Source organism: Silurus aristotelis (assembly GCF_946808225.1).
Source record: "Silurus aristotelis genome assembly, chromosome: 8".
NCBI classification, from domain to species: Eukaryota; Metazoa; Chordata; class Actinopteri; order Siluriformes; family Siluridae; genus Silurus; species Silurus aristotelis.
The window spans coordinates 25,716,444-25,740,158 of NC_139581.1; the positions used below are offsets into that span (position 1 = coordinate 25,716,444).

Consider the following 23,715-nt stretch of genomic DNA (forward strand, 5'->3'; position numbering starts at 1 on the left):
TGTTGCGGGGTACAGTGATGGTGATCAGAAGCAAACCGTAGTCCTGAGTCAGTGTAGGATTTAGGAGACTGTTGACATTAACTACAGTCCAATCCATCCTCAAAGCGCCCGTTCTTACTCTGGAATTTCATGGAACCACCCAAGGCGTTGATGAGAAATCGTCCCAAGCTGCACAGAGTGGCCTCCAGTCGAAGAGAACACTATCCAGAGGCAGGCCTGGATGAAGTGGGAAGATCCACGGAGCGGAGAGGGGCAGGAACAATGGTCACTGGAGCCTCAGGAGCAAACTTAACTCGACTGAGAGAGAGAGAGAGAGAGAGAGAGAGAGAGAGAGAGAGAGAGAGAGAGAGAGAGAAAGAGAGAGGGTGATGGGAGGAGAAGGATATGGATTATTAAGTGTCCTTATTGTTGTATAAAAGTTAAAAGTTCTCCACCTCTTCTTCCTGCAAACGCACCCCTCCACTTTGACAGTGCTCCTATCTACTTATGTGGAAGTCTCGCTTATCCTGATCTAAAAAAATTTCAGAGCATTGTCAGAGGTTGCAAGAAGTTTTTCCTGAACTGAAACTGACACCAAAACACCATTTTCTGGAGCACTACCCTGCTCTGATAGAAGCTTTTGGTCCTATAGTTGGATTATGGACTATGCACTTTAAGGCCAAACAAGTTCTTTAAATGAGTACTCACGTGCATGGGTAACTTCAAGAATGTTTTGTTGTCTCTTTCCACTAAACATCAGATGATGATGGCCTACCATTGGCAGATAAATGCCAGTATTCCTGCACTAATCATAAGCAAAGTGTCATCTCTCCCTCTGGAAGTACTAGATGATAGAATCCAAGAGTCTGTTAAGGAACTGTTCCCTCAGCTAACCAGCTAACCAGCATACAGTTGTCAAATGCTGTAACCTACTATGGAACACGGTATTTTGCTGGAATGTTCCACTGCAGGGCTACCTGATTTTGTTGAGATTATACAGACAAGGATTTTGGAACCCAATCGCTACTTTATTGTAAAGAAACTCAGTGCCTGTTACCTGGAGCATTTTAGGTCTTTTCTGTTAGAAAGCAGTGGGGAATTTATCCCTTTTCATCACCATAGCCTTCAAGATCATTATCCATTGGCATCTTATTCTGTAGAGGGAAAGGGCATGGTTACACTGAAAAGACACATTTATTGCAGTTAACTATAATAGTAAGTACCCTTATAGCTAAGGCAACTGCATATGTCTACAACAACACCAATTACGTAAAAACTTTATTGCTTTATAACATTTAAATTATCAAAGTAGCACAGTTTGCAAAGGCAATCAACAACACAGTTTTCTACCAGTGTCAGTGAATTGTTTTTGTTCTTGTTTCTTGTATTTTAGACATGGAAACATGGATTCAACAGCTCTCAGGGTAATCTTTGACCACAGTATAGAGAAGCTAACTCTGCCATCTGGAATACCAGAGTCCTTGGAGGAGTTATACTTCACTGTCAAGCAGTCTTTAAATATTACAGATGATATCAGTCTTCAGTACATGGGTTCAGATTTTGAGGGGTTTTTTTTACTCTTCATTCCACTACTCCCCATTGCACCAGTAGTTCTTAATTTTTATTCCACCCAATGAAAGCTTTACTGAAGGTTATATCACATGCCAATCTCTTAATACTACCTCCTCCACATTTACTACCATACAGGACTCCTCTGACACATACGACTCCTTTGCAAGCATGGTCATCCTGTCAACAATTAACAGTCCAGAAAGGAAGTCATGGCCTTAAGAATTCTATGCTTCTCCGTCGAGACCAAAATGGTTCTTGAAAGAGCCAATGAAATTTTTTGAAAAAATAAACAAAACATTTGCACATAGATGACATAAAATTATTATTCAATGTCCAAGTGTGGGAAACATAGAGGAACAATGGCCAGCCCTGTTTCAACCTTCTCAAGTGAGTTGCCAAATATGTTTTGAGACCAAAAGGAGCATAATGTATCTAAAGCACCTTCTGGACAAAATTTCCTTAAATTAATTTGTCTGTCATTCCATATTTCAGGTGACTGTAGAATTTCAGAGAATAACTACAGTGCAACTGGAATCTAAATGTATGTCCTCATTGGATCGTCACACTCCCAACCTGCTGACACTGTTTTGTGCTAAAGTAGGAGCATTTGGAGAAAGACTTCATTCATTCATTTTCTCCTGCTTATCCGTAATTCGGGTCGCGGGGGCAGCCGTCTAAGCAGGCCCACGCCTTCGACTGCTGCCCAATCCTCACATCACCGTCCCTTACGGTCCCTCCTGCAGGTGGTGAGCCCACAGGAAGGCGGCCCCACGTCACGGACCTTGATATTTCCCTCGTAAGGGACCCCCGGAGCATAGAGGGTTAAGGGCCTTGCTCAAGGGCCCAAGAGTGGCAGCTTGGCGATACCGGGGCTTGAACCCCAGACCTTCCGGTCGGCAACCCAGCGCCTTAACTGCTGGAGCCACCACTCCCCCAGAATTGCTAAAGGTACAGTTTATAATGAAGCATGCAAACCAATTGGTTACAAGTAATGTGAGAGAAATCACTTATTCTTGTATTTTGTTCATTGTCAGCAGGTAGCACTTCCCCTTTTTAAAGAATAAAATTAGGAATTAAATTTGGAATAAATTTAATTCGGGAACATGATTACATTCAAGTTCTCAAACAATTAAGCTGACAGATACAAATATTTGTAAGAACAATTCATTGAGTAAATGTTGTGCTGCATTCTGTTAATTTCATGGACTTTCACATACAACGTTTAGTAAGTTGTCATATTTTGTTTGTAGAACTTTATAAAATTCACTGAACGTCAAAACCTTTTATATTAAAAATATAATATAATAACAACTTTAATTTAAAGTTGAATTAGCTGTACAGAACAGTTAAATCAGCCGTACAGAAGATAATACAGTGCCATTATGTTTTTATTCAGCAACCTCTGTTGGTAGCTTCAAGCACAGGCTTCTTGATAAACCAAGCTTAGACGGTCATATTGCTCACCGGTTGACAAATTGATTATACAGCTACTTTACAGCATTAAATTAAAGAAATCCGAGGACATATCTTTAATTTTTTTATAACGAGGACATATCTTTAATTTGTTTTCTTTCTTTTATGATGAGCAGTGTTCTGTTGATTTGACCAGAGAAGTGGTTATCCACTGCATTATTTAATTCCTTGGGGAACATGCAGAAGAAATCATCAAAGAAACAGATGTGTTAATTTAAATCAAAGTTACTGTTGGTTACTTCCTGAATGAGACATTATATTGTTAATTGGACTTTATCTTACGACAGTGATCAAACAAAATGTTGAGTTTCAGATTTTTTATTTCTGATCAATATTTCATAGCTTTTGAGTCTCACTGCTATTTAATGTTGCAGGACAATGAAGAACAGACAGGAATTAAACAAGAATTCAACACTGGAATCGTTTTCGAGGGAGTCAAATATCTTATAGGCCTTGAAGGTATTCCCAGGGTTTGCTATCTCCTCCTCAGTTTGACCTAGACACTGAATCTTTATTATCCTAGGCATCTCAGGTATACCTTTGAGGTATTTCAGAAACTTCTATTGGAGCTGAATACTTCTAAGCTGTCAAGCAAAGTCCAGTCACTCAGGTTTAAACTGCTGTTTTAAAAATGTGTTGGTTCCATGTTGTCTAACAAATACTTTTTTTTAACTAATTATTTTAAACATTGTGTGCCCAAAATTTTTTCTGCATACTTGAACTGTACTCATCCTGTGTTAATTTCTATACCATGCACTGAGAGCTGAAAAATGCACGAACAACAATCCTGTGGATAAACAGTCAATTTTGTTGTTAGGTTAACTAATTCCAGTTTTAAAATGAGATTGTTATTAATATAATCTCTTCTGTGTTTCCATGTTGCTTGAAAAGACATTGATTTCATTTGTTTGGTCTGAAAAGGTGGAAACTCATGTTTCTTACATGTATTTTATTTTAAACAACATAACTGCATTATGTATTTTGAACAGTTTGTGTCTAGATAGTTACTTAAAAACAATTCCATTAAGTAGTTTTCAAATAATGGGGAGTGTGTTAGAGAATTGAAGTAAAGTGTGCAGGCAGGGTGGAGTGGGTGGAGAAGAGAGGCAGGAGTGATTTGTTAAATCAAGAGTGCAGGAGTGTAAGAAAAAGTTTATAGGACTGTGGTGAGACCTGCGATGTTGTATGGTTTAGAGACAGTGGCATTGAGTAAAAGACAGGAGGTGGAGCTGGAGGTAGCAGAGCAGAAGATGTTGAGGTTTTCGTTGGGAGTGACGAGGATGGACAGGATTAGAAATGAGTTTATTAGAGGGACAGCGCATGTAGGATGTTTTGGAGACAAGGTGACAGAGGCGAGATTGAGATGGTTTGGACATGTGCAGAGGAAGGACATGGGGTATATCGGTAGAAGAATGCTGAGGATGGAGCCACCAGGAAGGAGGAAAAGAGGAAGACCAGGGAGGAGGTTTATGGATGTGGTGAAGGAAGACATGCTTGGGGTGAAAGAGGCAGATGTAGAGGACAGAGGGGTATGGAGTCGGATGATCCGCTGTGGCGACCCCTAATGGGAGAAGCCGACAGACGAAGAAGTTTTCAATTGCTTTGGATGGGGGGTCCAATAAAACCAACAATTTTGTTTAAATTATTATTTGTATGCCCTACCTGCAGTTACTCATTTTTAATGGTTTATTTCAAAGGAGCTCATTAAATAAATTTTAACTCAATTTCAAACTGTTGTTGAATTTAATTAATATTATTGCTTGTAATCTGTACTATCTGTATGTAGGGTATTATTTTTTACAGTATAGTACCATCCAGTGAAATGTTAAGAAATTTGTACAATGACTTGGTGGTTCTGACATTTGGCTATTAAAATGATCTTAAAGCTTAAATTTGGGAATATTTTGGGCATATGTTAATTAGTTATGTTTGTACAGTGTATCAAAATTTTTAAAGCATTGTGTTCTCTTGTTCGAGGAAAATAGAAGCACCGTATGGAATTATAGATTTTCCACTATCTGGAATTTGATTTTTTTAATTATTATTATTATTATTTGTCCTTCTACATGTTATAGCTCTGCTTTACTATGACTGCTTAGAGTGCTCAAAGTGCAGAACAGTATACCTGTGATGCCAAATATGCCTGTGCTAGGAAGGCATATATACCCCAAAATATACCTTTACTCTATGGCTATAAAAAAAATTGCATGCATTGTGCATGCAAACCTAAAATAAGGTTCAGACCTAAAATAAGATGGCACCAATTTGTAAACAAAAACATGGCAACATTCATAACAAAAGAACCTCCTCAGAATATAATCTGAAACACTGTCCAAAACACTGTGCATCTTTGTATGAGAAAACATGAGCATGGACTTGTAGAACTGACTATGCGCAGCTAAATGGAAGAAAAAAGCTGTTAAAGCTACCCTGGGACAAAACACATATTGTGCACATATTGATGATTCGGAAGAGAAAATCAGTGACAGATCAAAGTAAAAGATACTACTCACTCTAGTAATTGGACTTTATTGTACTCAACATAAGGGAAAATTATGGCCTGCATCAAACAAATAAAACAAGGACTGCTGAAATCATTGGAATTACGTCCAAATCTTTATTAAAACCAAAAAGAATGAGAGTTAATTGTGAACAAAATCTTATCAGCAAAAAAAAATGAAAATGATTGTGCTCACATCATGAAAATCGAGAGCAGAATTTACAGCTATGTTTAAAACCGAAAGTAAGATTATTTCCAAAAACAACTGTGTGGCAACCAAAATTGGTACTTGTTTTTGAGACTAATTAGAAACAAAATCACTTCAGTTTGCTTGAGACCGGACAGACCGTGCTGTGTAGCAATGGAAAATGTCATGTAGTCTGATGTGTTCAGATTTACCATATTTCAAAGCAATGTTTTTGTGTCATGCATAGCGCTGACTGTACAAACCACTGGAGGCAGTGTTATGATCTGAAGTTGCTTCAGTTGGTCAAGTCTATCCTCTGCAAGATTATGCAGCAATAAAATTAAGTCAGCTGAGTGCCTGAATGCATGGAATGACCAGGATGGCCATTAAAACATGATTCATAAAGGATAAAATAATACATGTTCTGGTACCATATGTAGACCTTGAAATGGGCCTGGATACGGGTCTTTCTATGAATAATACACAAAGGGAAAAAGATACAAAGTTCATTTTAAGCAAACTCAATAAGTACTTTTGGAACACCTCTGCCTTTTGTTTTAAGGGTCCTGTACATACTATAATGAGTCTGACCAAGAGGAATAACTGGAAATCCTTAGCAATAAAAAACCCTAAATAAACTGAGATTTAGAGATGCTTCAAGAGCTTGCACACAAATGATCAAACATGAATGCTAGTAGGCAACAGCATAAAGATCACAGGCATCTCGTTGAACAATAAATACTAGGTAACAGGAATTTGTAAAGACTACTGATTAAAGCTGTCAGATGACAGTGAAAGTTAGGTTAGAAATGACATTTGAAGATAGTACAAAATTGGCATTATTTAAATTACATCTAAACTGATACCATGGCTACTATTGTAGTGTACAGTTAGTTGGGTGATGGCCCTGAACCTGCTGTGCTGGTGCAAATGTTCCAATATTCTTCTTCTTGATTGAAGAAGGTATACAGTTTGTTACTAGGATGTGAGGAGTGCACAATGATTTTGTGTGCTCTGCTCAGACGTCTGCAGTAGTGAAGATGCCTAGTGGTGTTTGTGGTTTTTGCCACTTTTTACAGCACTTTCTGTTCATAAAGAACATCATATTCATACTTTATCACCACATTATCTGTGTAAAGCTGCTTTGAGACAATATTCATTGTTAAAAGGGCTATGCAAATAAAAATGCATTGAATGGAGTTATTGCGCCATCTGGTGTACATTAACAGTATCGCCATTTGAATCTCTTAATTGTCTCCGGAACGTGATTTTTTTGTCCGTTTTAAACATTCCGATCTAAACACAGAGGCATTCCTACGTCACAGGAGTCTGTTGATAAGGAAAACTAACTCCATAGCAACACTTTAACACAACAGTAACAGACACATCGCTAGCTGCAAGCTTGCCGGTAACTCTTTTACATAATATACTTAAGTTATACATAACTAGTCACAGTGTGTATTATATTAATATTTAATAATTTCAGATACTTGTATTTATTTTTATTTTTTTTTAATAATTTAAAAGTTATTTTAAGGTAAAATGGTGCATCCCATAGTGTTTGAATGTTTCTACATTTGGATAGTTCATAGTTGGGATAAGTTATTAATCTTGTCCCCTCGTCAAGATCATGTTTATTTCTCAAGTTTTTAGTGAAACGATATAGATGCCGTTGTTTTTAAATCGCTAATACAATAAGCTAGCTAAGTGCTCTATTTTCCTATTCTTTAAACAGTTTTTACTTGTTACAAAAATGTACTTTAAAGTAAGGAATTATTAAAACAGAACATCAGATTAAGTTTTTTCCCTGTTTCTTGCATGCTGCAGCCATGTCTGTGCATGAAAAAGATGTTCACAGAGACACAACCAAGTTTACAGATCCCAGGGGAAGCAGCCCTGATAGACAATCAACCCATAATTCAGGATCTGTAGAATCTCCTATTGTACCCCCGCTGGCATCTTCCTCCCCAACATTTTTGGGTGAACTGCCAACTGAGCATCCACTCAACATGCCTCAGATATCACAGCTACCTGACACATCTGCTGTTAAGGTTCCTCAGTTGGTAGCAACATTGGGTCCAGAGATGGCATTAGCAGATTCGGTATGGATGGAGAGGCCTGGTCTGATTGCATCTGCCCTTACTGCTGAAAAAACCCAGGGAGTGAAAACAATGTAAGTAATGCAAAAATAATCTTCATGTTCTTCTTCAATAAACAGATTTTTTTGTTTGTTTTTTATTATGTGTTGTGTTTTTTTTTTTTAAGCTCTCCAGGTGAATATGTCTCCAAACAAGTCTCCACAGAGGGATCAGAGATTGGGAAAGAGAGTAAGAGGAAGTGCAGTCCTCTTACTGGCATTGAGGTGTTTGAGATGTTTACACAAAAACCGCACCTCGGGGGGCTTCAGTTTTACCATCTTAAGACTTCGGAAGATGGTCCATATAGGTAACAGTATCATTTTATCTGTTGTCCTGATGTTATATACATGTCCTTTTTCACATGACAGAAAGGTTTCAGACTTTCTTTTGACCTGTGTGCTTGTGTCAGCTGATACTTGTCTGCTATGTGTCTGATACAGTCTGTGAAATGTTCTAGAATTCTGAAAAAGGTAGAAAACTAATGAGCAACTATTTCAAGTATCAGCTCAGCTTTGTGCTTAAATCCTACATGTGTGTTGTTTTTAATTAAAACCACTGTCTATAATTAAAATTTTTTAGACCCTATGATCTGCATGTTGTGCCATGCATCAAAGCAGGCTCGGATCACTACATCTTCTCGCACACCTCAGTAATTCATGTAAAGGATGGCAGTAGTGTTGGACTCTTGAAACTAACAGAATGGTATCGGGAAGCCATGCTATGGAAAGCCCTGAGAGATATCCCATTTTTCAGAGATTATCTGCTACGAAAGACTTTCACTAGGTGAATAATTACAGATTTAATCTTTTAAAAAAAAATTTTTTTGTTGTTTGTTTTTCAGCACTGTTCATGCAAATACATTTTTTTTATTAATATTTATTTATTTATTAGATGGCACAAAAATATAAGTCAAGCCTCATTTCAACGCAAGTGTAAGCAGCTTCAGTCTGCATTACTGATAGCTGTTCCCGAGTTCAGAGATGCTTTATTTCACTTGACCAGGTGTTTCATCCTTTTTCATTTTAGATTATTCATTATATAAAAATTGCTCTTTACTCATTACATAAATTTTTTTTTTTCTGTATGACACTTGTTGCATTTTTCCTTGTTTTTAGACAAATTGAAGAGCTTAAAAGAGTGCACTGGTTACCACAGGATGAGTCAAAAACATACACACTTGCAGAATTCCAGACTGCACTGTTGACAAGCAATCAGCAGTCTCAAAGCTCCATAGAAAAATTCTTACATCACTGCTCTCAGATACTGACTAGGGTAAGTTAAAATGTCATCAAAGCAGGTAGCTGCTAATAGAACTCATGCCCATGTTTGTATTGTTGTCAGAGACTGTAGTTATTAGAAAAAGCTATCTAAGCTATCTTCAGCAGTAATTTGGCATGAATAAAGTGATTCAACTATTCAAAGATATATTTGTAAGTTTTGTAAAATCTTGGCAGGATTGCATTTTCAATGGTTAGATTTTTGGAGCTGAATAAATTGAGCACATCCCACACATATACAAAGATCTGCCTCATAATATATGGTGGTTCTAGTGGTGGTTCTTTACATTCTAGTTCACTCACATTCCACTGCTTAAAAGACAATTTACAGCTATATATATATATATATATATATATATATATATATATATATATACACACAGCGGGGAAAATAAGTATTTGGCACATTAGCATTTTTATCAGTAAGGGGATTTCTAAGTGGGCTATTGACACAAAATTTCCACCAGATGTAGCCATCAAGCCAAATATTAAATTCATACAAAGAAACCAAAACATTTAAGTATACAAGTTGAGTCATAATAAATAAAGTGAAATGACACAGGGAATAAGTATTGAACACAAAGATAACAAGCTGCAAAATGGCATAGAAAGCCAGAAGATCACCTGAAATCTGTCAGTATTGAGCGAGAAACCCTGCCTCCTATCAGTACTAATTGATATCAGCTGCTTTAGTCCTAATTGATGGCCTATAAAGGCTTCTCATTACCCAGGAGGCACACAGGAAAGACTTCATGATGGGTAAAAGCAAAGAACTCTCTCAAGATCTTCGTAATCTTATCGTTGAAAAGCATTTTGATGGGAATGGTTATAGGCGCATTTTCATGCTGAATGTTCCTGTGAGCACTGTGGGGGCCATTATCCGGAAATGGAAAGAGCATTAGTTCACCATAAACCGGCCACGATCAGGTGATCCACGTAAGATCCCTGTCAGAGGAGTCCAAAGAATAATCAGGAGAGTTTGCCAAGAGCCAAGAACCACTCGGGCAGAACTATAGGCAATGGTATAAGCAATGCACTGAACCGCCATGGCATCCTAGCACGCTCACCAAGCAAGACTCCATTGCTGAACAAAAAGCATGTTGAGGCTCGGTTAAAGTTTGTGAAATAGCATTTGGAGAAGCCTGTGGATTATTGGGAGACTATAGTATGGTCAGATGAAAGCAAAATTGAACTTTTTGGCAGTCATTCTACACACCATGTTTGGAAAAGAAATGGCACTGCCCACCACCTCAAGAACACCATATCAACAATTAAGTTTGGGGGTGGAAGCATCATGGTTTGGGGCTGCTTTTCAGCAAGGGGTATTGGCAGACTTCATATTATTAAGGGCAGGATGAATAGAGAAATGTACTGTGACATTCTGAATAAAAATCTACCAGAAAGCTGAAAATGAAAAGAGGGTGGACATTTCAGCAAGACAGTGATCCCAAACACAAGGCCAAGAAAACAATGGAGTGGTTTCAAAGAAAGAAAATCAAGTTGCCTGAATGGCCAAGTCAATCACCTGACCTAAATCCCATAGAAAATCTATGGAAAGAACTGAAGATTAAAGTTCATAAAAGAGGCCCAAGGAACCTTCAAGATTTAAAGACCATTTGTGTGGAAGAATGGGCCAGAATCACTCCTGAGCAATGCAGACGACTAGTCTCTCCATACAAGAGGCGTCTAGAAGCTGTAATCACCAACAAAGGCTTTTCTACAAAGTATTAAATAAAGTGTGTTCAATAGTTATTCCCTGTGTTATTTCAATTTATTTATTATGACTCAACATGTATACTTAAATGTTCTGCTTTCTTTGTATGATATGTATATGTATATGTGTGTGTGTGTGTGTGTGTGTGTATATATGTATATATATATATATATATATATATATATATATATATATATATATACGTATATGTGTGTATATATATATATATATATATATATATATATATATATATATATATATATATATATATATATATATATATATATATATACGTATATGTGTATATGTGTGTATATATATATATATATATATATATATATATAAATATATGTGTGTATGTATGTGTGTATATGTGTGTATAGATATATGTATGTATGTGTGTGTGTGTGTGTGTGTGTGTTTATAACAATGATTTAGGAAGGTTTTACAAGTGCAGTTACTGTACCTTTTATTTTGTGTAATCACCTCTAATCTCCAATGATTATCAGCTAGCTAGTCAACCAGTTCAGAATTTTCTACAAAGTGCTTTTACATAACAGTGGATATACAAACTCTGTACACACCAAGATAAATCATGTGTTTTTTTTACATTAAGTGTGATATAGCAAATGATAAGTCATATAGAAACAAATGTTAGATTTAGTTAAAATGCTACATTTTGCTTTATAAAACATATCAATTGCCACCATTGACACTGACTAGCTCTTTGTTCAGGTACTGGAGTCCTGCCACAAAACATACATGGAATTACAACAAGAAGTGGAAGAAGTTCATTTGAAACAATGCAGCCAGCCTTTAAATCTTCAACAGACCTTGAATAGAAACCTTCACATAAAGCTTAACCAGATTGTTAAAGTTCTTCAAAAGCTTGGAAGATTTTCAGCTCTTATGGACTGCATGATTGTACAGAACCTTGTGTCTATCACTCACTCTATGCTCATGAGCTTCCATAATAAGATTTTGAAGGTAAAACTATTTTGCTCATGACTTGTTGGTCATATTGGTAGGCAATTATGACAGATGATGAATACAGAGTGTAATGGATCTCATGTCACTAAAGAATATGTTTTATTTCTGATATAGTTATTTGACTGCAAGCCTTTAATCATGCTTACTGGTGTTGCAGTCAATAAAAAATTGCTTTGCTAGTTTTAATAGAGTTAGTGGAAGTATCTGAAATATTAAAACAATTACTTCAATTCAGAATATAAATTGTCTGAGGCACAGGTTGTATTAGTGTAACATATTTGTGTAGAAAAATAGACTATCAAGAACCTGACTCAAAACGGAACCCATCTTCATCTGGGTGGCACAAAATATCTATTCATTATAGTTGATGGGACTTGTCAAGCAAACTGAGTTTCAGTGTGATTAAAAATAATGCAGATAAAGTATGGGAGCAATAAACATATTCAAAAGAGAATTCATTGCTTTTTTATTTTATTATCAGTTAAATTGTTGGCATCACTTTTAGTATTTAATGTAGGTGCCAAATGGGGCACTAATGACCATCTGTTTGTTGATCTTTACAGAGAAAACAGGAAAATCAGGGCAGTCTTTTCCAGGCAGAGCTGACATTTGGAGAGGATGGTCAGCTTGCTCTGTGTCCATCCATGCACCTGTTTCAGGAGCAGCTTCTTAATGCGTTGCAATCTGTGGTTAATTCTACTATGCAAGTGAGTAAGAAATGAGCTTTAAGCATTTCAAGGACTGTGGTAAGTCCTGCTTGACTTCCATGCTAATAAACGATTTGATACCTTAATTTACAGGTTATTGATGGCCACAGTAGTTCACCAGATTCTCAAGGTTCTTTGGCTCTTAGTTTCTCTTTTGCCAGTGATTTACAGCAATCTTCTCCAATTCCTGACATTACAAGTTGCACAAGTGTTCCTGTCAAGAGAGGTGACAGAAATTCTTACCTTTTTCTAGGTTCAAGCTAAACAATTTTACATGTCTAAGGTGCTTGGAAATGACCATTAAGCAGTGATTTTATATTCATTGAAATAATAGTTACATAAATCTCATTTTACAGATTATTGTATTTATTTCAAAATATGTTATTTTTAGCATATCAACAACATGATTCTGCACTCAAAAGTACTGACAGTGTTCCCTTTGAGGAAGAGTCTTGTATTGTATCAAACACAAAGATGGTGGTTCCCAAACTGAGCTCTTTAGGGCTTCAGTGTCAGAGACTGCAAGGACAGCTCTATCCTCTGTGCATTAAACAGTTAGAATGGCACCTGCACCACCACTCCGGGACACAGGTGTTTGAGAAACAGCAATCCAGAATTATAGAGGTAATGCTAATTGTTCTTTAGAATGCTTTAATTGTAATTAAACTGCTTATTGCTACCTTTTCTTGTTACCTAATTATCTTTAGGCTGTGGTATGAAACCTGTTTTCTGTCTCTGTTACTTTCTCTGCCATAGAGACTTTCTCATGAGCTGTTGTCATTTATCTATTTATTCAGGTGTGAATGTACTCAAAACATTTATTTAATAATTATATAATGATAGAGATGATAAAATTAGCACATTGTGCAACAGTATTCTGGAATTGGAGTGTTCTGCAATAGTATTAGCAAAATAAATAATAGCTTTATTTATAAATTAAGCTATATAATTTATAAATCAGCTATAAATTAATAGCTGATTTATTTAGGCTGTTTAGTTTGGAGAGTTTCTAAAATGATTCCTGTTGATCTAGTTGTTTTTTACCTAAATGGTGATAAATAGTGTTGATGGGAATTAAGCCCCAAAGCCATCTTCTCACAACAGGAGGGGGTTTCTCTAAATGACAGGGAGTGGAATTCAAATGAATAATCCACAAAATCCACAGATTATAACGGGACATCCCCAAGTGGTTCCTCTGGTATTTTAAGTTTTCCACAATTTGACTGATTATTGGTGTATGCTAGTATGGTCCCCTGGTGGTCTAGTGGTTAAGATGCAGCGCTCCCACCGCTGCGACCCGGGTTCGATTCCCGGTCAGGGAACCATCCCCAGCCACTCTTAGTGCCGGTCCCAAGCCCGGATAAATTGGGGAGGGTTGCGTTAGGAAGGGCATCCAGCGTAAAACATGTGCCAAATCAAACGTGCGGAGGATCCGCTGTGGCGACCCCTAACGGGAGAAGCCGAAAAGAAACTATTGGTGTATGCTAGTGTTGCCTGCCTTCCCTTGATCCCTGCTTCCTACAGACATGTTGGTTTCTGTATGTCTCTGATTGTGACTTTTTTCCCCTTTAATCTAGAAAGCCCTCCAAGAAATCCAGAATCTGTGTGAAAACCATTCCTGGTTGGTAGACGTTTATTCGTTTTCCAATCAGTGGAGCCCAGCTTCACTGGAAAGCATGCGAGGATGGCCTGCCCCTAAATATAAGGAACACATCCAGATAACACAATCCTGGATCAAACAAGTGCACAATATGCCTGCTGCTTTTACCACATCCAATAAGCTCATCACCATTAACTGTTCACCTCTCCAAGAGATGCTAGGTGTGTATATTAACGTACGCACACCACCTACAGATATTTGAAAAATTACTGAAGAAAAAAGCTCCCAGAAAAATGTACTACATAAATAAATGGCCACTAATACAATTATAAAATAATAAGCAGACTCTGTTGACCTGAACTATCAGTGTTGCCATCCACATCCACTATAACTACAGCCTGCTCAGTCTTTTAACTAGTTTGAAAGTAATGTAAATTACATTCTGTGGCTTTCAGTCATTTTACACTGATGTTATAGAGCACTAAATTGCTAAATACTTTCGAAAGACCCTTTTTTTTCTTTTAATTTGTCACAGGTGTATGACTATAATTTCTTTAATTTAGTCTATTCCAGGAGAAAGACTTGTTTGGTAGTGACTTATTTATATGATTTTTATTTAATTTCCCCTACAGAGCTTTTACTGAACACTATGGAGGAGGGTGTTTTAAATTTGATGTCGGAGGAACTGCAGTTCTATGCCACAAAATTGCTAAATGATCTGAAGAAATGTATTGAATGCTTCAAGCTTGAACCCATTGACCTCAAAGAGTTTGCAAATTATGCAAGCATGGTATTTATTTGTTAATAATTTATGTTTTCACTTATAAGTAGTATATAGCAAATATACTGCACTGTTTATGCTACCAGAATCTGAAGAAACAACTGATTTTATGTTAAGGTAAAATGCTACAGTGAAACTCACATGCACCAACAGCTAGACAACCTGTGCGCTTTACAAAAAATTCATTTTGAAAGCATGACTTCTAAGGAACTTACATTGATTGAGGAGGTAGGGAGCTTGATCTTAGTGTTTTTAAATTTAATAAAATTATTGTAAATCCTTTAAAATCATTATTATTTAACACACATTGTCATGACACACTATCTATTTCTTGTTGTAGACATTTGGCCTGTGGAATCAGTTTGTTCCTCTGCTGAGGACAGCAAAAGAAAGAGTCATGCAGCAACTGCCATCCATGATTGACATTCTGGACAACACATTTTCCTCCTTAACTAAACAACTAAATGGTCTGGTCTGCAGTACCAACACTGGACCTTATCGTGACCTAAATTTTGAAAATTCTAGCCATATAATTCCTAAGCTGAGGATAAAGTCTGAACAATTAGATATGATAGTTTCACAACTGAATGAGCTGAGTGAGACCAACCAATGCCTGAAAGGTATTGACTTTTGTTAAAATATTTGACCCTTTTTTTGCAGTGTGTTTGAATATTCAAATTTCAATCATGTTCCAATAATGTTCCTAGGGCAGCCATTAGATCTCTCATTTGTGATGGCAGCTAAGCTGAATATAGAAGCACGGACAGAGCTGTGGGAAATAATTGAGTTGTCCACTACACAGATTCAGGAATGGAAGCTCATTCTGTTTTCAAAGGTGTGTAATCAAATTGCCGCATCAGTTTTCCTAAATTTTACATGTTGATAACCATCTTATCATTTTTAACTCTCCCTAACAGTTTGTAGTATCTGAAGCCCAGGACAAGTTAAACGAATGGCTTCAAAAAGCAAATTCAATAGCGAAAGGCCTTCCCTCCTCAGATGAAATGCTTCAGGAAACTTTACATGTATTTGAGAAGTTCAGCCAGCAGCTCTTGCTATTAGACAAACTAAGCAGTCCTACAATGAAGCACAAACACTGGGCACACATATTTAAAGGTAAGGCAACAAAAGTAAAAAAGAAAGAAATATTTATGTATATATTTCATACAATCATGGACAGAAATGTTAGAATTTCATACTTTTACAGATAGTGGCCATATGCTACCCATTTCATATAAACAATTAATTTTATATATTTTCTCAATATATCACATTATATTATTCATAATTCATTTTATCCTAAAATAGAAGTGGACCTGCTAGTTGCTGAACGACAGGAACTAATTGTAGGCGATCTTACCTCTAGTGGACTGTGGCAGAATCAAAATAAAATTAGCAAGGTCAGTTAGCACTTAGGCAACTCAATGATTAAAATATGATGACATTCAAATAGTCAATTTGTTAAATAAGTACCTCTTTCTAGATCTGCAGTGAATCCAAAGCTGAAGCAGACATGGAGCAAGCATTCCGTAGGCTTCAGCAGATCTGGGAAGGGACAGAATTTAAACTTACAAAATTCAATGTCTGTCAAAAGAAGAATCCACAGTGTGTGGCATTTTATTTGTTAGACCTAGAAACTCTGATGGCCCAGGCTGAGGATAGTGTTATGACTCTGTCCAGCATGCTTTTTTCTCGTCATGTGTGTGATTTCAAAAGGGAGGTAGAAACTTTTTGCCAGCTACTGCAAGAGCTTGGTATGTGTATTTAAAAGTATATTAATAATAGATCGGATGTGTTAGGTTAGTATGTTCATTACTTTTTATTTTTATTTTTTTAGTGGAGGTTCTAGATTTTTGCAAAATATATCAGCAGAAGTGGATATTTCTTAGCAGAATTTTTTATGACATGTCTATGAACACAGAAAACATAGATTTGGTAAGTTACTTTAGTTAATTTTATGTATTTAACTGATATCATTGTTTAATATTCATATAACCAATTATATTTTTTATTGCAGATAGAGAAGTTTTCCACAGTTGATCAGATGTTTCATGAACTGATTCAGGCTATATCCTGTGACCCCCATGTGCTGAATTTAGTTAGATCGAAGAAGACAAGAGAGACAGATTGTGACTTGCATGGAAAAAAACTACGCACTGTCCTCCTTAAAGGACTCGCACTAATGGAGGAAATTTGCAGTCAATTATTGTATCTTTTAGACTCGCCACGAAGTGAGTTCCCAAGACTCTGTTTTCTCAGTGATGGGGAGGTGATGGAACTTCTTTTACTGCATCTGACACCGTTCTCCCTTCTATCAACTGTGCGCAAATGCTTCAGAGGAGTACAGTGGTTTGAGGTTGATAGCAGTATTAAAAATGACATGGCAAACCAACCCGCTGAGCCAGATCCACCCAACACTCAAACGTGGATAAATGGGGTATATGGATCGCTAAAGGAATATGTACCCTTTGTTTGTCCTCTTAAATTTAATGCAAACCCTGTGGTTTGTCTCGAATCTTTGGAGAAATGCTTACAACAAACGGTCAAGCATCTGATTTTTAAATCCATTGCTGCACAACAAGAAAATAGACCTGAGCAGAACAAAGAAGTTGAAAACAACGGCCTTACACTGGACCATGATGCCATTTTAATTACGTCAGCAAAAGATGAAGAAAAATCTCTAAATGTCATTGCATCATCATTTTTAAAACTAATATCTGAATATCCTCTGCAATGCCTTTTGGTTGCTGAAGAAGTTCTGTGGTACAATGAAATCTGTAATGTTTCTTCAAGCAAAGCACAAAACAAATGGAAAGATATTAAAGCACAAAATACAGCAAAACTGCAAAGCCTTTGCAAAGCCATACAAAATCTCATTGCAGATTCCTGTAATGGCAACTTGAAAAAACAGCGCACTGTGACCGCCCTTCGTGCCATAATTCTACTGATCATGAAGCATTCCCAACAGATTGCTGGACTTGTTGACATTAAAGCCAGTCTGGAATCTGCTTTTGAATGGCAGACACTTATGAAGTATCGCCATAATGCTATTGATAAATGGAGCAATGTCAGCCAGGATAACCCACACTATAGTGAAGACTCTGTTTATGTTGATATCTTGGGGACACAGCTAGTCTATGGTAATGAATATATAGGGCCGGAAAACTGGATGATGGTGAACACCACTTCAACAGAGAGAGCACATTTGGGCATTCTTCTCAGCCTCACTAGTTACAAATGTGCTTCAATTAGTGGACCTCTTATGTGTGGCAAGCAAAAAATTGTACATCAGTTGGGATGGGCATTAGGACAACAAGTTATCACTTTAAAGTGTTGTTCAGATACAAGTTTTCCAGTTATTTGTCGAATGCTGCTTGGTGCACTTCAAAGTGGTGCATGGCTAGTGCTTAGTTCGGTAGACTTATTGAAACAAGGGATTTTATCTTTTCTTGGGCAGTGCTTGACAGACATACAGCAAAGTCTGTCAATAATTATGGAAAATGGACAACAGACCGAGGTTCAAAATCACAGTGATAATGTTCAAAGGAAAATGATGACTGAAATCAAATGCAAGAGCCTGTTTGGTGAAAAAAACATTTTGGCCAAGCTAAGTTATGGCTGCATCATATTTTCATCAAATAGCTATTCAGCCGAAATCCCAGAAAACCTGCGCATTACTACAAGACCTGTTTCATTGATGCATCCTGATTATGGCATTATTTCAGAGATTATGCTGATTTCTTTGGGATTTTCTGAAGCAGCTTGCATTAGCCGGCGTCTGGTTTCTCTCTTAAGCCTAGCAAAGGATTCATGTTGCCTTCCAGAATTTGTCTGCAGAGATCAGTGTTCCTGGCTTGTACTGCTCAGAAAAGTCATAGATGCTTCTGCTGTATACCTGTACAGACTAGACAAAGAAACTTATGCGGAGAGACCAATTGAAGCATCTGAAAATATATTACAGGACTATCATTTACCCCCTCATAGGTTCACCAATAAAAACTCAATGGGAAATGCTATAAAAGAAGAGCAAGCATTAATTAAAGGGGTAATGTCTGTATTATTGTCTGCCATTTCTGATCACAATAGAGCCTGTCAATTCTCTACCATTTTTGAAGAAATCTTCCCAGCAGCCAGATACTGTCCAGATTTTCAATATATTATTGAAGAGAATGAGAGAAATGCCCTTAGAAATGCTGTCACTGAGGAGTTACAACAAACAGCATTCTGTGCTGATTCACAAATACTTCACAATGCTTTGAGCCTACATCAAGCACTAAAGTTTTCAAGAGCAGTTGTCATTGTTGGACCAGCAGGCAGTGGAAAAACAACTTTATATAGAGCTCTTGCAGGAGCACTTAGGCGACTTGCAGAGACATTTGTGCAGGAACATGTTGCAGATCCCAGCATTTTGCTACGTTCATGTTGGAGTTTAGTTGACACAATTGTCTTATTTCCAAATGCTTTGTCACATGAGGAACTTTTTGGTGCATGTTATGAACAATCAGGTTCCTGGAGAGATGGTGCTCTAACTAAAGTGTTGAGAGACACAGAACGGCATGATTTTACTTTTCATTCATTACCACAAATTAAACAAAAAGATGGTCCACGAAGAGTTAAATATCTAGTGTTGGATGGTGAACCTTTGACCTGTCCTAAGTGGATTGACTTTCTGAGTACATTTGCCAACCCTGAAAATCCCTTTTTTTGCCTTTCTTCAGGCGAGAAAATTCATATATCACAAGAGGGATTAAAAATTTTTGTTGAAACCATAAGCCTTGAGGATGCCACTCCCTCTTCATTAGCATGGTGCGGCCTGGTGTATGTTTCTGGAAATGATATGTGGAAAAATGTGTGGAAAGCTGAAATTGATGTCCTATACAGGCAGCATGATTTAGATAAGAAAACTGTGAAAATGTGGACGTGTCTGGCCGAAGATATTTTTTCTTGCACTATAATTTTCCTGAAGCATAAAGGTTTAACCTCAGTCATTTCCAGTGAAGGACATGGAGCCAGTAAATCTGGAATCACAGATGGTTTGCAAGAAATAATGTCATTTATTAAAATACTCCATGCTCTTCTTGGAGAGTCCAAAAATGAGATTGACCTGAAATCAGCATGTGAACAAAAAAGAGGTAAACATTTTCCAATACATTATGGATATATTCAATTATAGCGATTTTAAAAATGGATATTAGCCACAGATAATGTGGTAAGCCTGATAAAGATTGTTCTTTATAAGTTTAAGTTTGTCCATAATTTGCAAACTGGGGGTGAATATATATATATATATATATATATATATATATATATATATATATATATATATATATATATATATATATATATATATATATATATATATATATTCTGTTTCATATAGCTACTTCGAGTAGGGTTTTTAATGAAGGGTGTTTACCCGTTTGACTGCCCCATCAGTATGACCTCAGTAGCCATCTAATGTTTATCATAAGTTAATAAATTACTAATTCGATATTATATTACTAATCATAATTATATCTAATTATTATAATTTGATGGTATAGATAGAGATAAATAACAGAGATATTTTTTTACTTCGGTTTTGGAGTTTGTTACATTACAAAAAGTTTAGAAAAAATGGCAGGATCTGTTATACAATTAGGACATACTCACAGTGTTGTTGCCAGTAATGGGGCTGTTTAAGTGGTATTTTATTACATATGATTTTAAATATGATTTTCTTTGCACATATACAATATTTTGAAGAATTTATATTTCTTAATGACATAGCTATGCAAAAAAACTAAACAAATATGTCACTTTTGTCAGACATAGCCACTATCCTGATTAGTTGTCTTATTATCTCTCTTCTGCTAGAACCTACTCTCAAGCCACCAGTCACAGAGCCTAATGCAAGAAACCTCTTTTTGATTGCTTACATTTGGGGTTTTGGTGGGCAGCTGCATCCAAGGTAAGCTCACAATTATTTTCTTTCAAAAAATTCATGTGCATGAATTTTTTTTCCTGTTTAAAATATTTGTGTTACTTTCTTTATTGTAGATACTGGCCACAGTTTGATATATTTGCTCGGGAAGTCCTGTTTAAATGCCGTTACAAAATTGAAGTACCAGTTCCAGGCACAGTTTTTGAGCATTTTTTTAACCTAAATGAGGAAATGTTGGAAGATGCTACTTGTTCATTCATGGAGAACAGTGGCCCACAACATTCTTGCAAACCTGTGTCCCAGGTTCGTTTACTTAAGTATTAAACAGTTTCCTGTATATAAGCATTATATTTATATTTGCCTAAGGGCCATTTCTTTGCTTCTCTTCACACAATGAGGGTTTAAAATTTTTTATAATCTTTCCAATGTAAATGGAATAGCCTAGGTATTTATTTTATTTTATTTTATTTTAGTAAATAAATAATTAAATCATAGCACTAGACCTTACGTTCCGAATAGTTTGACCTTGCTAGATGTGAACATATTTCATTTTGTTTAATAAATTGTAACCAATTCTTAATATCTCTCAACACAGTATAAAAAATATGCATACCTCCTGGAACGTTTATTAGAAGCTCATTATCCAGCATTACTAGTAGGAGAAGCAGGGAGCGGCAAAACAGTATTGTGCAATACTTTAATACGGAAAAGACCACATCTGCGCTTACCAATAAACCCACTTCTCTGCTCTGCTGATTTACACAATATACTTGAGGGGATTGGGAGCCAGAATGCATCACCGAACTCTTTGGATTCAATCAAACAGCATGAGGGTTTGTTTCTGTTTGTAGATGACTTACATGAATCAGCGATAGGTAAATACATTTTAAAGTCTTCTCTGTTTTGAGCTTTTTCTTAGTTTTTTTTTTTATTTGACCTGTGTAGATTAATGTTTATTTTCTTTTATACAAGGTAAAACATCGGCAACTTTGGAAACCTTGCGGCAATGCATTTCAAAGGGTGGATTGTGGACTTCAGATGGCTATCACTTTAAGCTGTTTAGCTCCGGAGCAGTTAGTTATCTTGGCAGTTGCAGAACTCTTGAAAGACCGAAAAGTGGCTACAGTCAGATTTCCCCACGGCTTTCTAGACTGTTTAATATCTTGGCACTTCCTTTAATGACTGCAGATATTCTATATTCTTTCCATTCGTCACACTTACAGCAGTGGCTGAAAAACTTTCCACCAATGTCAAGCATGGCAGATATGGCACGTTGTATTGTTGATACAACCTATGATGTCTATCTTGCTGTGTGTAAACATTTATCTCCTGCTGCATATTCTCCCTACGTTGTTTTTTCAGTATCTGACCTTCAAAAAGTTTTCCAAGGAATGTTCCTCTTTGATTCTAGGACCACAGCCCAACACTTAAACCAAAGATGGCCTAGTAAAAGTTTTCGTTCAACTTCATTTACAGCCTTTGATCCAGATTTCCTGGGCCCTGTAATGAACATACTCAGTATTGCTCGTCTGTGGATGCACGAGTGTTTGCACACCTTTGGTGATCGGCTGTCCTCAGATGAAGAAAGGCAAAAACTGATTTCATTTACTTTACAAGCATCTGAAAAACATTTTGGTAGCAAGTTGGTAACGGAATCCCAAATCTTTGGAGAAATGTCTAGCCGTGGATGTCTACCAGAAAGCACAACCACAAATGGCATTACCCAGCAAGGACATGTGACTATGCAGCGAGATATTGTTGAGTGTATTGCAACTAGAATAGAATCTGCTACACCTCCTATGGATGTAGTGAATAGCAGTCTGTCAGATCTGCCTGAATCAGACTACTCTGTGGAGCTAAGCAGCTCCGACTCTACTGCTGCATGTGAAAAACCTCATACCATCTTTAGGCCTGAGCAGCTGCTGTTTGAGATTAGTTCTTCTAGCCATGATATGGTCTTTGGCCCAGAATTTACAAGACGTCATGTGTGTAGAGCACAGAAGTTTAAACAAAACATGTACGAAGAAAGAGACATAGATGTGTTAATACAACAACTGACTAATATCGTAAAAAACAAAGAAGAAAAAGATACTTGTTGGAAATCTGCAAAATTTGCTGTGTATCACCAGAGAGTGCGACAACTTATGCATATCCTACGTGTTTTGCTCATACCTAATGGACATGGGGTTCTGATTGGATCAGCTAAAAAAACAGGACGAAAGACAACCATACGCCTAGCAGCTTATTTAACAGGATACCATTTAATTGAAGTCCATTGTGGTAATGAGGTCAGACTAAACAAGCTTCTCGAAGAGGCTCAGCATCAGATTGACATGAATAGAAAACATGTCATTGTTTTGGTTCATGAGAGTACTAGTCAAGCCACTAGGGATGAACTTCTGGTGATCATGGAAACCTGGCATCATGGAGAAGATATGAGTTCGCATATTAGTGCTTTGTTAAAAAATTCACCAAATCAAAGCATTCACCGATTCAATAAACGGAGAAAACAAAGACATATACATGTCTTTTTACTTCTGCCTCTCAGCCAGCACACTGATCAAAGAGAACTGGAACAGTCATCTGTAATTGCACATCATGTTACTAAGGCTTTAACTCTCTGCTATTGTGTAGAGGTATACCATCCTTGGAGCACTAAGACTTTAGTAAAAATTGCATCTGTTCATCTGAAGAACAGTCTAGGTAAGTGATTTAGAGTGGTCAAAACTTTAGTCAAGAATTCTAAATCTATCAGGAATCTAAATATTTTCAGTGTGATTAAAGGTATTTTTTACCTTTTTGTAGCTTACATCCTGAAATTCTTTATACAGTATCTGTATCTGACAATAAAGTTCATTTTATTTATATTTTGTG

The 23,715-nt window shown here is 36.7% G+C and overlaps 1 protein-coding gene across 1 annotated transcript in view; it reads left to right on the forward strand.

Annotated features, from left to right (window-relative positions):
• Window positions 1–7,063: 7,063 nt before the first annotated feature.
• dnhd1 (dynein heavy chain domain 1) overlaps window positions 7,064–23,715 on the forward strand; it is a gene marked incomplete at its 3' end in the record, with an annotated part of 28,454 nt that continues 11,802 nt past the window's right edge. Inside the window, exons 1-24 of the mRNA XM_083548825.1 lie at window positions 7,064–7,119; window positions 7,539–7,884; window positions 7,977–8,156; window positions 8,429–8,632; window positions 8,741–8,851; window positions 8,965–9,121; window positions 11,576–11,827; window positions 12,394–12,537; window positions 12,631–12,763; window positions 12,929–13,161; window positions 14,115–14,358; window positions 14,770–14,927; window positions 15,036–15,146; window positions 15,259–15,538; window positions 15,626–15,753; window positions 15,836–16,034; window positions 16,227–16,318; window positions 16,402–16,672; window positions 16,756–16,853; window positions 16,936–20,050; window positions 20,775–20,868; window positions 20,958–21,144; window positions 21,437–21,716; window positions 21,814–23,544. Of these exons, the coding sequence (XP_083404951.1) occupies window positions 7,541–7,884; window positions 7,977–8,156; window positions 8,429–8,632; window positions 8,741–8,851; window positions 8,965–9,121; window positions 11,576–11,827; window positions 12,394–12,537; window positions 12,631–12,763; window positions 12,929–13,161; window positions 14,115–14,358; window positions 14,770–14,927; window positions 15,036–15,146; window positions 15,259–15,538; window positions 15,626–15,753; window positions 15,836–16,034; window positions 16,227–16,318; window positions 16,402–16,672; window positions 16,756–16,853; window positions 16,936–20,050; window positions 20,775–20,868; window positions 20,958–21,144; window positions 21,437–21,716; window positions 21,814–23,544 (8,746 nt within the window). The 5' untranslated portion in view covers window positions 7,064–7,119; window positions 7,539–7,540. The remainder of the gene's footprint in view (window positions 7,120–7,538; window positions 7,885–7,976; window positions 8,157–8,428; window positions 8,633–8,740; window positions 8,852–8,964; window positions 9,122–11,575; window positions 11,828–12,393; window positions 12,538–12,630; window positions 12,764–12,928; window positions 13,162–14,114; window positions 14,359–14,769; window positions 14,928–15,035; window positions 15,147–15,258; window positions 15,539–15,625; window positions 15,754–15,835; window positions 16,035–16,226; window positions 16,319–16,401; window positions 16,673–16,755; window positions 16,854–16,935; window positions 20,051–20,774; window positions 20,869–20,957; window positions 21,145–21,436; window positions 21,717–21,813; window positions 23,545–23,715) is intronic.